The following is a 13,819-nucleotide window of genomic DNA, read 5'->3' as shown; positions in this document are numbered from 1 at the left end:
CAAGGTTGCCCACTCTCACCACTATTATTCAACATAGTTTTGGAAGTGTTAGCCACAGCAATCAGAGAAGAAAAAGAAATAAAAGGAATCCAAATCGGAAAAGAAGAAGTGAAGCTGTCACTGTTTGCAGATGACATGATACTATACATAGAGAATCCTAAAGATGCTACCAGAAAACTACTAGAGCTAATCAATGAATTTGGTAAAGTAGCAGGATACAAAATTAATGCACAGAAATCTCTTGCATTCCTATACACTAATGATGAAAAATCTGAAAGTGAAATTAAGAAAACACTCCCGTTTACCATTGCAACAAAAAGAATAAAATATCTAGGAATAAACCTACCTAAGGAGACAAAAGACCTGTATGCAGAAAATTATAGGACACTGATGAAAGAAATTAAAGATGATACAAATAGATGGAGAGATATACCATGTTCTTGGATTGGAAGAATCAACATTGTGAAAATGACTCTACTACCCAAAGCAATCTACAGATTCAATGCAATCCCTATCAATCTACCACTGGCATTTTTCACAGAACTAGAACAAAAAATTTCACAATTTGTATGGAAACACAAAAGACCCCGAATAGCCAAAGCAATGTTGAGAACGAAAAATGGAGCTGGAGGAATCAGGCTCCCTGACTTCAGACTATATTACAAAGCTACAGTAATCAAGACAGTTTGGTACTGGCACAAAAACAGAAATATAGATCAATGGAACAGGATAGAAAGCCCAGAGATAAGCCCACGCACATATGGTCACCTTATCTTTGATAAAGGAGGCAAGCATATACAGTGGAGAAAAGACAGCCTCTTCAATAAGTGGTGCTGGGAAAATTGGACAGGTACATGTAAAAGTATGAAATTAGAACACTCCCTGACACCATACACAAAAATAAACTCAAAATGGATTAAAGACCTAAGTGTAAGGCCAGACACTATCAAACTCTTAGAGGAAAACATAGGCAGAACACTCTATGACATAAATCACAGCAAGATCCTTTTTGACCCAGCTCCTAGAGAAATGGAAATAAAAACACAAATAAACAAATGGGACCTAATGAAACTTAAAAGCTTTTGCACAGCAAAGGAAACCATAAACAAGACCAAAAGACAACCCTCAGAATGGGAGAAAATATTTGCAAATGAAGCAACTGACAAACGATTAATCTCCAAGATTTACAAGCAGCTCATGCAGCTCAATAACAAAAAAACGAACAACCCAATCCAAAAATGGGCAGAAGACCTAAACAGACATTTCTCCAAAGAAGATATACAGATTGCCAACAGACACATGAAAGAATGGTCAACATCATTAATCATTAGAGAAATGCAAATCAAAACTACAATGAGGTATCATCTCACACCGGTCAGAATGGCCATCATCAAAAAATCTACAAACAATAAATGCTGGAGAGGGTGTGGAGAAAAGGGAACCCTCTTGCACTGTTGGTGGGAATGTAAATGGATACAGCCACTATGGAGAACAGTATGGAGGGTCCTTAAAAAACTAAAAATAGAGCTACCATACGACCCAGCAATCCCACTACTGGGCATATACCCTGAGAAAACCATAATTCAGAAAGAGTCATGTACCAAAATATTCATTGCAGCTCTGTTTACAATAGCCAGGACATGGAAGCAACCTAGGTGTCCATCATCAGATGAATGGATAAAGAAGATGTGGCACATATATACAATGGAATATTACTCAGCCATAAAAAGAAATGATATGGAGGTATTTGTAATGAGGTGGATGGAGTTAGAGTCTGTCATACAGAGTGAAGTAAGTCAGAAAGAGAAAAAGAAATACAGTATGCTAACACATATATATGGAATCTAAGGGAAAAAAAAAGGTCATGAAGAACCTAGTGGCAAGATGGGAATAAAGACACAGACCTACTAGAGAATGGACTTGAGGATATGGGGAGGGGGAGGGGTGAGATGTGACAGGGTGAGAGAGTGTCATGGACATATATACACTACCAAATGTAAAATAGATAGCTAGTGGGAAGCAGCCGCATAGCACAGGGAGATCAGCTCGGTGCTTTGTGACCACCTAGAGGGGTGGGATAGGGAGGGTGGGAGGGAGGGAGATGCAAGAGGGATGACATATGGGAACATATGTATATGTATAACTGATTCACTTTGTTATAAAGCAGAAAGTAACACACCATTGTAAAGCAATTATACTTCAATAAAGATGTTAAAAAAAAAAAAATACACCCAACTTATGACCCAGCAATTCTACTCTGAGGTATTTAACAAGAGAAGTAAAAACATCTGTCAACAACAACAACAAAAAGAATGTTCATGAAAGCCTTATTCAAAATAGCACCAAAAAAGTCAAGAGGAGAATGGATAGACATATTGTGGGATTTCTGTCTAGAAGCAAACCACTCAGTGATAAAGAGCAAGGGGCTACTCTGCTTTTTATGCAACAAATGGATACATTTCAAAAACAATATGAGAAGCTAGACACAGAAAAATACATACTTTCTGTGCCAATTGTATGAAATTTTAGAGCAGGCAAAACTAAATTTTGGTGAAAAAAATAAGAAAAGTGGTACCCTGGAATGGGAAGTTAGGATTGACTGGGATGGGGCACGTGGGAATGACGTCATGATGGAAAAGTTATGGATCTTGGTAGGAGTGTGGGTTACACAGGAGTTTGCATCGTCAAAACTCAGTGAACTATATAACACTTAATATCTCTGCCTTTCACAATATATAAAATATACATCGTTTTTTTAAATTAGAAGAAAAAATCATAAATAATTTCTTGTAAAAATTATTCAGTCAGGATCCTTTTAGAAATGAAAAGGATTGCCATGTTAAAAAATGCAGGATTTTAGGTGATTTTTAAATTCTGCTTTCTCTGTTTATTCATTCATTCAGCAATTTTATTGAGTACCTACTCTGTGTCTGTCACTGTTCTAGGTGTTTTTGAACACATCAATGGGCAAAGCAGACATAGATTCCTGCTTTCAAGTTGCTAACAGTCTATAGGGTGAGTAGGGAGAAATCAGGAAAACCATAATAAACTGGTAAATGATGTAGAGTTTAAAAAACTGAGAAGTGCTGGGACTTCCCTGGTGGTCCAGTGGTTAAGACTCCACGCTTCCACTGCAGGGGGCACAGGTTCGATCCCTGGTCGGGGAAGTAAGATCCCACGTGCCACACAGCCAAAAAAATAAAATAAAATAAAATAATTAAAAACTGAGAAGTGCTAAGAAAGAGAGGAAGCCTGTGACACTGCCATCCTCCAGCTGCTTGACACCAGTTTTTTAAAAGTTATGGATAGGCCTGTATTTACTGGTTAGCATTTTTGCCTTTATTAATTGATCGATCATGCACTAGAAGCGTTCCAGAAATAGGAGACTGTGTGTGTGTGTGTGTGTGTGTGTGTGCGCGCGTGTCTTTTAAAACATGCTAGGTTATCACCATTGCTTTATTCCCTAAACTTTTGCAATATTTAATGCCTGAATACATATACATCAACATGTCACGTGGGGTGGGTGTAAAGGTCGGTTTCAAGGACGCTGTGTTCAATGCTAATCGCATTTGCTACTGAGTCAGTATCACATTGAGTTATCCAGTCCAAGAGCAGCCTTTTCTGTCTTCGGGATAAAAGACAAACCACTCAAATGTTACAGAGTTCAGACGCCCAAGTCATTAAAGACGTGGTTGTACATAAAAGATGCCGCACCGATAATTCAAAACAGACAAGAAGAATGTGCTCTAGGAATAATTCTTCTACAAGTCATAATATCTGGCACAAAACATAAATAAAGCCCTATTTTTCTCCTTCAGTGCCTGCCGTGAAGGAGTCGCTGAGCAGACTTGTTATCTGCCAGGAACAGCGAGACATGGGGAGGCCTTCAGCTACAAAATACTCTTCCTGTATTTTTAACAAGACAGAGACTGTGAACACAAGAAATTCCCCAGCAGACAGCAATAGTACCAACAATTCAAAAGTATTTGCAACCTGATTATCCAACATACTGAAATATGAAGCTCCATGTTGTTTCTCTATAGCTAGAAAACCTACACAAAAATCGTGTTTTTGCTCTTTGCTCCATTTGCTGTTTTTAATCATTATCTTGGAAAAATCAGTCTCTCATCAAGCTCCATAGATCTCCTAATGGACCTGCAGTCTTAAATCTATGCTGTATGATAGGATTCTTCCGTGATAATCTGCTTATTCGCCAGCGACAGCTTATGTTTTCCTCTCTTTTGCCTAAACATATATGATTCTGCTCACGTGGGATGCCTTCTCACCTGCTAAAAGACCACCCACCTTTCTAGTTCCAACTCCAGTCCTTTTCTTTGGTGAAGTCTTCCCCAACCAACATAATCAGAAGTGACCTGTCCCTCCTCTCAGGTCACACAGCAAGAACTTCTGTCCCATTTATTTGGTCTAGAATTATACCAGGTTATTTTCCCTTGGAGGCTCATAGCCTGGTAAGGGTAATAAGAATTGCAGGCTCTACATACCGAACCCAGCTCAAACCCAGGTTGCATTCTCAGAACTGACTTGTAAATTTTGTTATTACAGCTATTATGATGGATGATCTCCTGGCCAACTCCTAAAAGTATATCTAAACCATAAAATATCTGAGGTATAGTAGAGCACCCTTTGCAGAATTAGTTTTCTGAGAAAATGCATTTCTACTTCTACACTGCCAACATCAGTTGATGAAAACTGTTTAGGTGATCAAAAAATGCTTAAATGGTTGTTGATGATGAAATATTCTATTAGGTTCCACAGAATGGTATGTGGCTTCCTCAGGAATCCATAGGACTGACCCTCACCCTATGACTTCCAAATCTCCACTCAGCAACTTCTGTAAAATCTCACATGAACTTCAAATGCTCCATGGTTTCCATCAACCGAGAAAATACGTATCAGATGGGGGATGGGGGGAGGCAGGTATTGATTCTACAGTGGTCCACAGCACTGTCTTACCTCAGCTTCCTAGATATGCCCATGAAAAGGCCTTGGGCTTAATTTAATCCATGAAATGGAGCCAATGTGTTGCTTTGTTTTGGCTGAATTCATAAAAGCACAAAAGTTTAAAATTAAGATAACACCATTTGGCCTTTTTTGCATCTGCTCTTGTACTGCTCATGTACAAAAGCATTCATTCCAGAAGGTGTTCAAAGATAAAGCAGAAGGAAAAACTCTGGTTCATGAATGGGTGGTTTTGATCTGAAACATAGTCAATAAAAATATGGCAATCACAAATATTTTGAAAGAAAGGAGATGGCAAAAATTCATTTTCTGTTCATTTCCTTTTTGTTCTATTCCTTTTGGAGGATCCTAGAATTGTCCTTAGTAAGCAAAGCAATAGGAAGAATCATCCCAGTTTATGAAAACACAGTCCTTTCTCTGAAAGCCCAGTTCTGTGGCAGAAATCAGAAGAGTTTCTCTTACCTCTTAATTCCCCCGTATCCAGAGTTGTCCCAAGCTGTTCTAACAAAGCAACTCTTGCTGCATTCTTTTTGTGTTTCTTGCCATCATAATGCTGCTGGGCCATCAGAGGATTGTTAAACCAGGCTGCACAGAGCCCACAGTATCTGTCTGAATCTCTTCTTTGATAGGGAGATGAGACCACTGGAGCAGTGTCCACCCTCGGAGGTTTAAGTGAGCTCAGAGGCGTTGCTGGGGAGAAAAACAACCAGAGAGAACCACAAGCCACATTAGTCCCTTCCTGAGTGAACGTGTCCTCAACAGCTGAAGATGAAAGGGTCTCCCGTTGATTCTAGAGCTCAAAAATCCAAGAATTTACTGAGATTGGGAAAAATGATCTTTGCCAGCCTTTGTTTTTGAAGTTGGGCTACAATTAAAAATTCCTAACTTATTGCGATCAAAGTTTGCAATTTGTTATGGTTCCATCTGATAGGTCAGGAGACCATCCTTTAGGAGGAAAGAAAGGTTTTTAAAAATAAAATCTCGGAGGTAAGGGAGTGATTTATTAATCAAAGCCAAAACTTGAAGTAAACATTGAACAATCACGACTTGAAAGATTCTGAACGAATTAATTAAACATCTGTGTGCTATAGATGGAAATAACTAGTAAGTAAAGGATTTGCCAAAGCGATAGAAGCAGATCTGTCAGTTGCATGGATTGTACCAATTGACGAAATCATGCTAATTTTATTGTCAGTTATTTCTGTTTATTGTGAGAGGTTATTTTCAACCCATACCTGCTAAAATTGACATTGAAAATACAATACTTTTTTAAAAGACCAAAAGACAAACACTATAGAGCAGATGTTGCTTATCTAAATGAAAAAGACATACTATCACTATTTTGAGATTGCACAGCCTCAGCTACTAACACATTCCATTGTGAGCTTACAGTTATTTTGGGTCCAGGAAAAAAAAGAGAATCTAACTTGGAAGAGTTTACTAACAGAAAACAAAAATAACTTTTTTAATGCATTACAACATACAAGTTGCTTTCATCTTTTCAATAACTATGAGTTGGATTATTACCCTGTTTCTCAGATGATGGACTTCAGAGATGCCAAAGTTTTACTGAAGGTAAGGTAACTAGTTATGGTAAAGGCAGGACTCCAAGCAAATCCTTAATTTCCAAGACCAACATTCCTTTCAATACCCCTAAGAACTCTTTTCATACTTCTTAATAAGCAAAGGGATTTTTTCCTAGACCTCAGTTATCTTTGTATTTTATATGGGACATAATTTAATTTTAGAAAAAAATTCTGCTCCAAATCTTTTGGAGAAGAAAACAAATTTAAATTCTCACATGGCCCATTAGTCATCATGCAATATAGCAATGCCTTCTGTTTTTTCTTTGCCTCTGTGATGTGGAATGCAGCTGGCAAGACTATGAAAATTAGGGTTATTCCAAGGAAAAGCTGAGATCTGGAACCTCAATAACAAATTAATGAACCATCTGATCAACTCACTAAGCTTTCAAATCACTTTTATGTGGATTTTATTTTTAGATTAAATAACTGATATACCCACAGCCAACACAGTACTCCATGGTGAAAAGCTGAAAGCCTTCCCACTAAAATCTGGAGCAAGACAAGGATGCCCACTCTCACTGCTTCTATTTAATATGGTATTGGAAGTCCTAGACACAGCAATTAGACAAGAAAAAGAAATAGAAGGTATCCAAATTGTAAGGGAAGAGGTAAAACTGTCGCTATTTGCAGATGACATGATACTCTATATAGAGAACCCTAAAGTTTCCACCCCAAAACTATTAGAACTAATAAATGAATTCAGCAAGGTTGCAGGATACAAAATTAATATACAGAAATCTGTTGCATTTCTGTACACCAATAATGAAATATCAAAAAGAAAAGTAAAAAAAAAAAAATTAAAATCACATCAAAAAAATACTTGGGAATAAACTTAACCAAGGAAGTGAAAGACCAATATGCTGAAAACTATAAGACATTAATGAAGGAAGTCGAAGATGATTTAAAGAAATGGAAAGATAGCCCATGCTTTTGGCTTAGAAGAGTCAATATTATTAAAATGGCCATATTGCTGAAAACAATCTACAGATTTAATGCAATCTCTATCAAAATACCCAGGACAATTTTTCACTGAACTTGAGCAAATAACCGTAAAATTTATATGGAAGCACAAAAGACCCCAAATTGCCAAAGCAATTCTGAGAAAAAAGAACAAAGCTGGAGGTATAACCCTCCCAGACTTCAGACTACACTACAAAGCTACAGTAATCAAAACTGCATGGTATTAGAACAAAAACAGACATGAAGATCAGTGGAACAGAATAGAGAGACCAGAAATAAACCCACACACTTATGGCCAATTAATCTATGACAGAGAAGGCAAGAATATATAATGGAGAAAAGACAGTCTCTTCAGCACGTAGTTTGGGAAAGCTGGACAGCTACATGTAAAACAATGAAAATTAGAATATTCACTCACACCATATGTAAAAATGCACTCAAAATGGTTTAAAGACCTAAATGTAAGACATGAAACCAAACAACTCCTAGAAGAGAACATAGGTGAAACACTCTTTGACATAAGTTGTAGCAATATTTTCTTGGATAAGTCTCCCAAAGCAGAAGAAATAAAAGCAAAAATAAACAAAGGGTACCTAATTAAAAGTTTTGCACTGCAAAGGAAACCATCAACAAAATGAAAAGACAATCTATGGGATGGGTGAAAATATTTGCAAATGATGCAACCAATAAGGAGTGATTATCTGAAATATACAAACAGCTGATACAACTCAAAAAAAAAAAAAGCTCAAAAAAAAAAAAAAAGCTCAATCAAAAAATGGGCAGAAGACTTAAATAGACATTTTTCCAGAGAAGACATACAGATGGCCAACAGGCGCATGAAAAGATGCTCAACGTCACTGATTATTAGAGAAATGCAAATAAAAACCAGAATGAGGTATCACCTCACACCTGTCAGAATGGCCATCATCAACAAATGTTGGAGAAAAGGGAAACTCGTACACTGTTGGTGGAATGTAAATTTGTGTAACCACTATGGAAAACATATGCAGTTCCTTAAAAAACTAAAAATAGAGCTGCTATATGATCCAGCAATTCCACTCTGGGTGTATATCCAGAAAAAACAAAAATCACTACATCAAATAGATACATGCACCCCTGTGTTCACAGCAGCATTATTTACAATAGTCAAGACATGAACACAACTCTCTCTCTCTCTCTCTCTCTCTCTTCTGTATAAATATATATATATATATACATACATACACACACACATACACTCATATAAACACACACATGTGTATATGTTTTTATATATATATATATATAATGGAATATTAGCCACAGAAAGAATGAAATATTGTCATTGGCAGCAACATGCAAAGACCTATTATACTTAGTGAAGAGTATATTATACTTAGTGAAGTAAGTCAGAGAACAACAAATACTATATATCACTTATATGTGGAATCTAAAAATAATACAAATGAATGTTTATACAAAACAGAAACTGACTCACAGACAGAAAACAAACTTGTCATTACCAAAAAGGGGTGGAAGGACAAATTAAGGGTATGGGATTAACAGATACAAATTACTACACATAAAATAGATAAGCAACAGTAATAGATAAGTTACTGTACAGCACAGGGAATTATACCGAATATGTTGTAATAACCTAAAATGGAATATAATCTGCAAAAATACTGAATCATTATGCTGTACAGCCAAAACTGACACAATATTGTAAATCAACCGTACCTCAATAAAAAATAAATAACCGATATACAAATAAATACTTGCTAAATGACATTTTAATTCAGGAAATGAATTGTCACAATATCTAGAAAGCCTTTTCCTACCTACCCAGAGATTTCATCAGATAGGGAAGTTTTTAGCTACTTTGGATGAAACCAAATGGTATTATTTCTATAGGGACTTAGAGAAACAAGAAGTCTCTTAAAAACCTCATTGCCAAATTCAATAATACATAGCCATGTGATGATAAAACTCAAACTGGAGCTGTACCATCCTGGCAGCCACCCAGAATCATTCTACTATGACTTAGAAATGCTAATAAAAGCTACAAATATGCAGTTGACCTGTAATGTGAAAGGACTTCTATTTACTTTTCTGAAGGAAATTGAATCTTTCTTCCAAAGTTTCCTGCATCTTTATCAGTTTCTGAGGATTTATAGCCATCTATTGTTTTTGATAGAAATGGAAAACATATAAAATATTTGCAATCTGAATGAATGTTGACTCTTGAAGCATAATTTACTTTTCTCTAAACTGGGCCCTAAAAAACATTTCAGAGTTGATTTCATCAATTGATACCTTATACATCATATTCTGGCAGGAGCAATACACTATAGAATATTCATCAGATAAGATAATCTTATCTTGCACATAAGAAAGTAGTTTGATGCTGCATTTGCATGGTAGCTTTTCCTCTTTAATAATCCTACTATCCTGGTGCAGCACCAAAGTTTAATTTTTCTTATGCTTTTGTTTCCAACTGTCTTCAGTTGGAAATATAAAACCCAGTTTATATTTCCTATAAAGGCAAACAAAGGTAGTAGTATAAAGGGATGGAAATAGCTTTGAATCAAAATTGAAAATCAAGGTTGGGTTGGACCCTACCACCCCTGAACTGTGTGACCTTTGGCAAATCTCTGATGCCTCTGGTTTCCACAAGGTTATCTTTATACATTTCAGAGAGTACAAATTATGCATCTCATTCTGGAAACTTTACTTTCAAACAGGAAACCATTTACTCTGATTCACTGAATATAGCATCCAAATCCTCACTGCAGCTTTTGACAGGGTACCAACGATCCCAGTGTGCCTGGGACCAAGAGGGTTCCTGGGACATGAGATTTTCAGTGTTAAAATAGGGAAAGTTCTGGGCAAACTGGGATGAGTTGGTCACCCTAACCTCTGGGATCAGATCTGATTTAACATCCCACTGGAGAAAAGAATTAGGAAAAATTTTGGAAATAACTGTTCAGGAGACCAGAGCAGGTTCTCTTTCAACCAAGCAGACAGGATCCACTGATAGATCTCAAAGGTTTACTTGTTAGGTCACCAAGTGGGTGTCCTTTGCCAGAGAAGGGGGTACCACAACCTCCGGGAAATGGTGTTCTCACTTGCCTGTCTGCCTTCCAGCCCACAGTCACAGGGCGCCCTTCAACTCTCACACCTCCACAAGTGAGACGTGCAATAGCATCTTCTATCTCCTACACTTTCTCTCTCTCTCTCTCTCTCTCTCTCTCTCTCCCCTTTCTTCTTTGTTCCTCCTTTACTCTCCCCCTCTTTCATTCATTCTTACAAAGGATCTGGGGGCTTTCAAAATAATCCCGTAAATGGACTCATTTTAAAATGAGTGGTTTTCTACTAATTCAAAAAGATACATGTATCCCAATGTTCACAGCAGCATTATTTACAGTTGGCAAGATATGGAAGCAACTTAAGCGTCCATCAACAGATGAACAGATAAAGAAGATGTGGTATACATACATATATACATGTATATATGTGTGTGTGTATATATATGTATACACACACACACACACACACACAGTGGAATACTACTCAGCCATCAAAAAAGAACAGAATTTTGTCATTTGCAGCAACATGGATAGACTTGGAAGGCATTATACTAGGTGAAATAAGTCAGACAGAGAAAGACAAATACCGTATGATATCACTTATATGTGGAATCTAAAAAATAAAACAAACTAGTGAATATAACAAAAAAGCAGCAGACTCACAGATATAGAGAGCAAACTAGTAGTTCCCAGTGGGGAGGGGGGAGGTGCAATATGGGGGAGGAGGGTGTGGGAGTTACAAACTATTGGATGTAAGAAAGGCTCAAGCATGTATTATACAACACGGGGAAAATAGCCAATATTTTGTAATAACTGAATGGAAACCAACCTTTACAAATTGTATAAAAATAAAACATTAAAAAAATAAAAGTCCATAATACATTCAAAAAAAAGCATGTGTTTTTCTCACCTAAGGGTTCTTATCTACATTACTAATTCTTCCAAGTTTTGTGATATCATGCAGTTTATTCTATTATGTCTGTTCCATGTATTCTTTAAAATTTGAGTTGCCCCCAAATTCAGTTTGACCAATGGGGCAGCTTGAAGCTCAGGGAGATAAATCAACCAGCGTAGGGCCCCTAATTAATAAACAGCAAAGGAAATAGCAAAGACCAGACCTTCTGACTTGAGGCCCAGCACCATATTTCAATGTCAGCTAGTTCCCAGTGATGCCAAGGGAGCAACAGGCCAAATAAACAAGCAAATTAACCACAGAGTCAGGACACACTTCCTAGGTTTCAGCATCTGTTCTCAGTAGGGATTCTTTGGAAATACGCATGTTCTCTAAAATAATTTTTCTGATTTCCAGTCCCTGTGATAAACTGCCTTTCTGTTTTTTCTTCCTATCCTAAATCAAATTAAAGACAGGAGGAATTTTTCAGCAAGTATCACTGTTTTTTGCAAATGCAGTTGACACTTCAATGTGACTGGACCATTTAGTGCCTGGCTGAGGAGCGGCTGTCACTACACATTGACTCAGCTCAGCCTCCAAACAGTCCAGCCTCTTCTGCAGGTAAATGCCTCAACTGTGCAAACTGTGCAAAGTTAGAGCTCAAAACGTAGACTTCCTCTGTGCTTCTCACAGAGGAGAGCGCCTCTTGTGTAGATGATAAACGCTCAATGAACATGTGATGAATAAATGAAGAAAAGAGCTAGTAAATTTCAGTTACTATCAACCCAGGGGATTTTCATGTTTTAATAAATGGCTTGTGACAGCTAAATTTAAAATCTTTGATGGTTTGATTAAACTCACTTCATAGGATTAAAAACAAGTTAGATGTTCCTAAGTGGGGATGAATTAAATAAACTGTGGATCTCTATACTCTGAAATTTAGTGACCTGGAGAAACATTCAGGGTATAATATAAATTAAAAGATGGAGGTTACATGTGGGATGTAAACCAAATTACTTATTAAATTATACACATAGACATATAAAACTATATATACCAGCTAGAAGGCTATAAATAAAAATCTTAGCAGTGGTTATTTTTAAGTTGTGGATGATGAGTGATGTGGTTTATACTCATACAACCCTTGATGCAGGGGAAAAACATTTCTATTTTTCATCTTACATAGAGGTCACATTTCACGCGAACTTCTTTTAGTTCAAAGTCTAGAAAGCACTGTTTAAGGGACTTTTGGTGCCACAACGAGGTCTCAGATTAAACCTCACAAGATTTTCTTTGCACTGATTTATTTATTAATTTATTTTTGATGGGGGTGGGATAGGTTGGGAGAAAGCTGACTCAGTCAGAATATCATATAAAAGCTACAGCTTCTCCTATTTCTCCAAAAGATATGGGGCAACTCCTTTCCCACCACAGCCGACCCTGAAATGGCTCTAAAGATTTAGATAAAAGGAAGTTTCTCTCTTCCTTCTCATCTGATATGTTTGGAAGTGAATACTGCTACCTGAAGCTGCAAGATAGGAAAATCCAGGTGCTATTTCTTCGATGCCAGGAAGGAAATTAAAGAACACTATCAAATATCCCAAGTTCCAAAGTATGTACCATTAAACACTTCCTGAGAATAAACAAAGATGAGGGTGACTTACCAGAACCATCATTCCAATCCAATTTTGTATCAACAGTCTAAGTATAATCAGCCTATTAGTGAGAATTGCTTCCTCACCCATACTGCATTCATAGATCATCAGTCTTCATTAATACCCTATTCATAGATTATTGATTTTCATTAATATAGAATAATTCCCTCTGGTTCTAAATACCTTAAGTATGCCTGTTTTCTGCAGAATCCTAATCTTTGAGAATAAGCCATTAAATAGAACTTCAGAGGAGATAAAAGCCCTTTTATAACTTTCTCATGTTGTTTGACAAAAGAATCCTAAGGCTGTGGTACTCCACATTCTTTTACGCATTGGAAACAGGAGGACAGAATGTAAGTTTCAGGAGGATAGAATCTTTATCAATTTTGTCCGCTGACGTATCCCAGGTGCCCAGAACCAGTGCATGTTAAATCAAGGCTTGTGGAATAAGGGGACTCGTTTTTTCTCCATCAAGCTATCTATGTAAGAGAAGGAATCATGGTTTTACCTTAGGACATTCTGCTAAGATGATGTGATAGCATCCTCTCTGTCCAGACTGATCTTAAAAAGCCCTACTGCGTTGTGGGTACAATACACTCATGGCATTTGGTTTTCAAACACTATTCAGTTAAGATGCTTTATTCCCTCTGAGTTCAGTCTCACAATCTTCGGTTATCG

The 13,819-nt window shown here is 37.0% G+C and overlaps 1 protein-coding gene across 1 annotated transcript in view; it reads right to left on the bottom strand.

Moving 5' to 3' along the window:
* ZMAT4 (zinc finger matrin-type 4) overlaps positions 1–13,819 on the bottom strand; it is a 305,476-nt gene that overhangs the window by 81,843 nt on the left and 209,814 nt on the right. The window contains exon 5 of the mRNA XM_061177366.1: positions 5,443–5,670. Coding sequence (XP_061033349.1) covers positions 5,443–5,670 — 228 coding nt within the window. The remainder of the gene's footprint in view (positions 1–5,442; positions 5,671–13,819) is intronic.

Source organism: Eubalaena glacialis, chromosome 20, assembly GCF_028564815.1.
Source record: "Eubalaena glacialis isolate mEubGla1 chromosome 20, mEubGla1.1.hap2.+ XY, whole genome shotgun sequence".
Taxonomy (NCBI): domain Eukaryota; kingdom Metazoa; phylum Chordata; class Mammalia; order Artiodactyla; family Balaenidae; genus Eubalaena; species Eubalaena glacialis.
The sequence above is the reverse complement of the archived record's forward strand: the minus strand, read 5'-3'. Positions and strand labels throughout refer to the sequence as shown.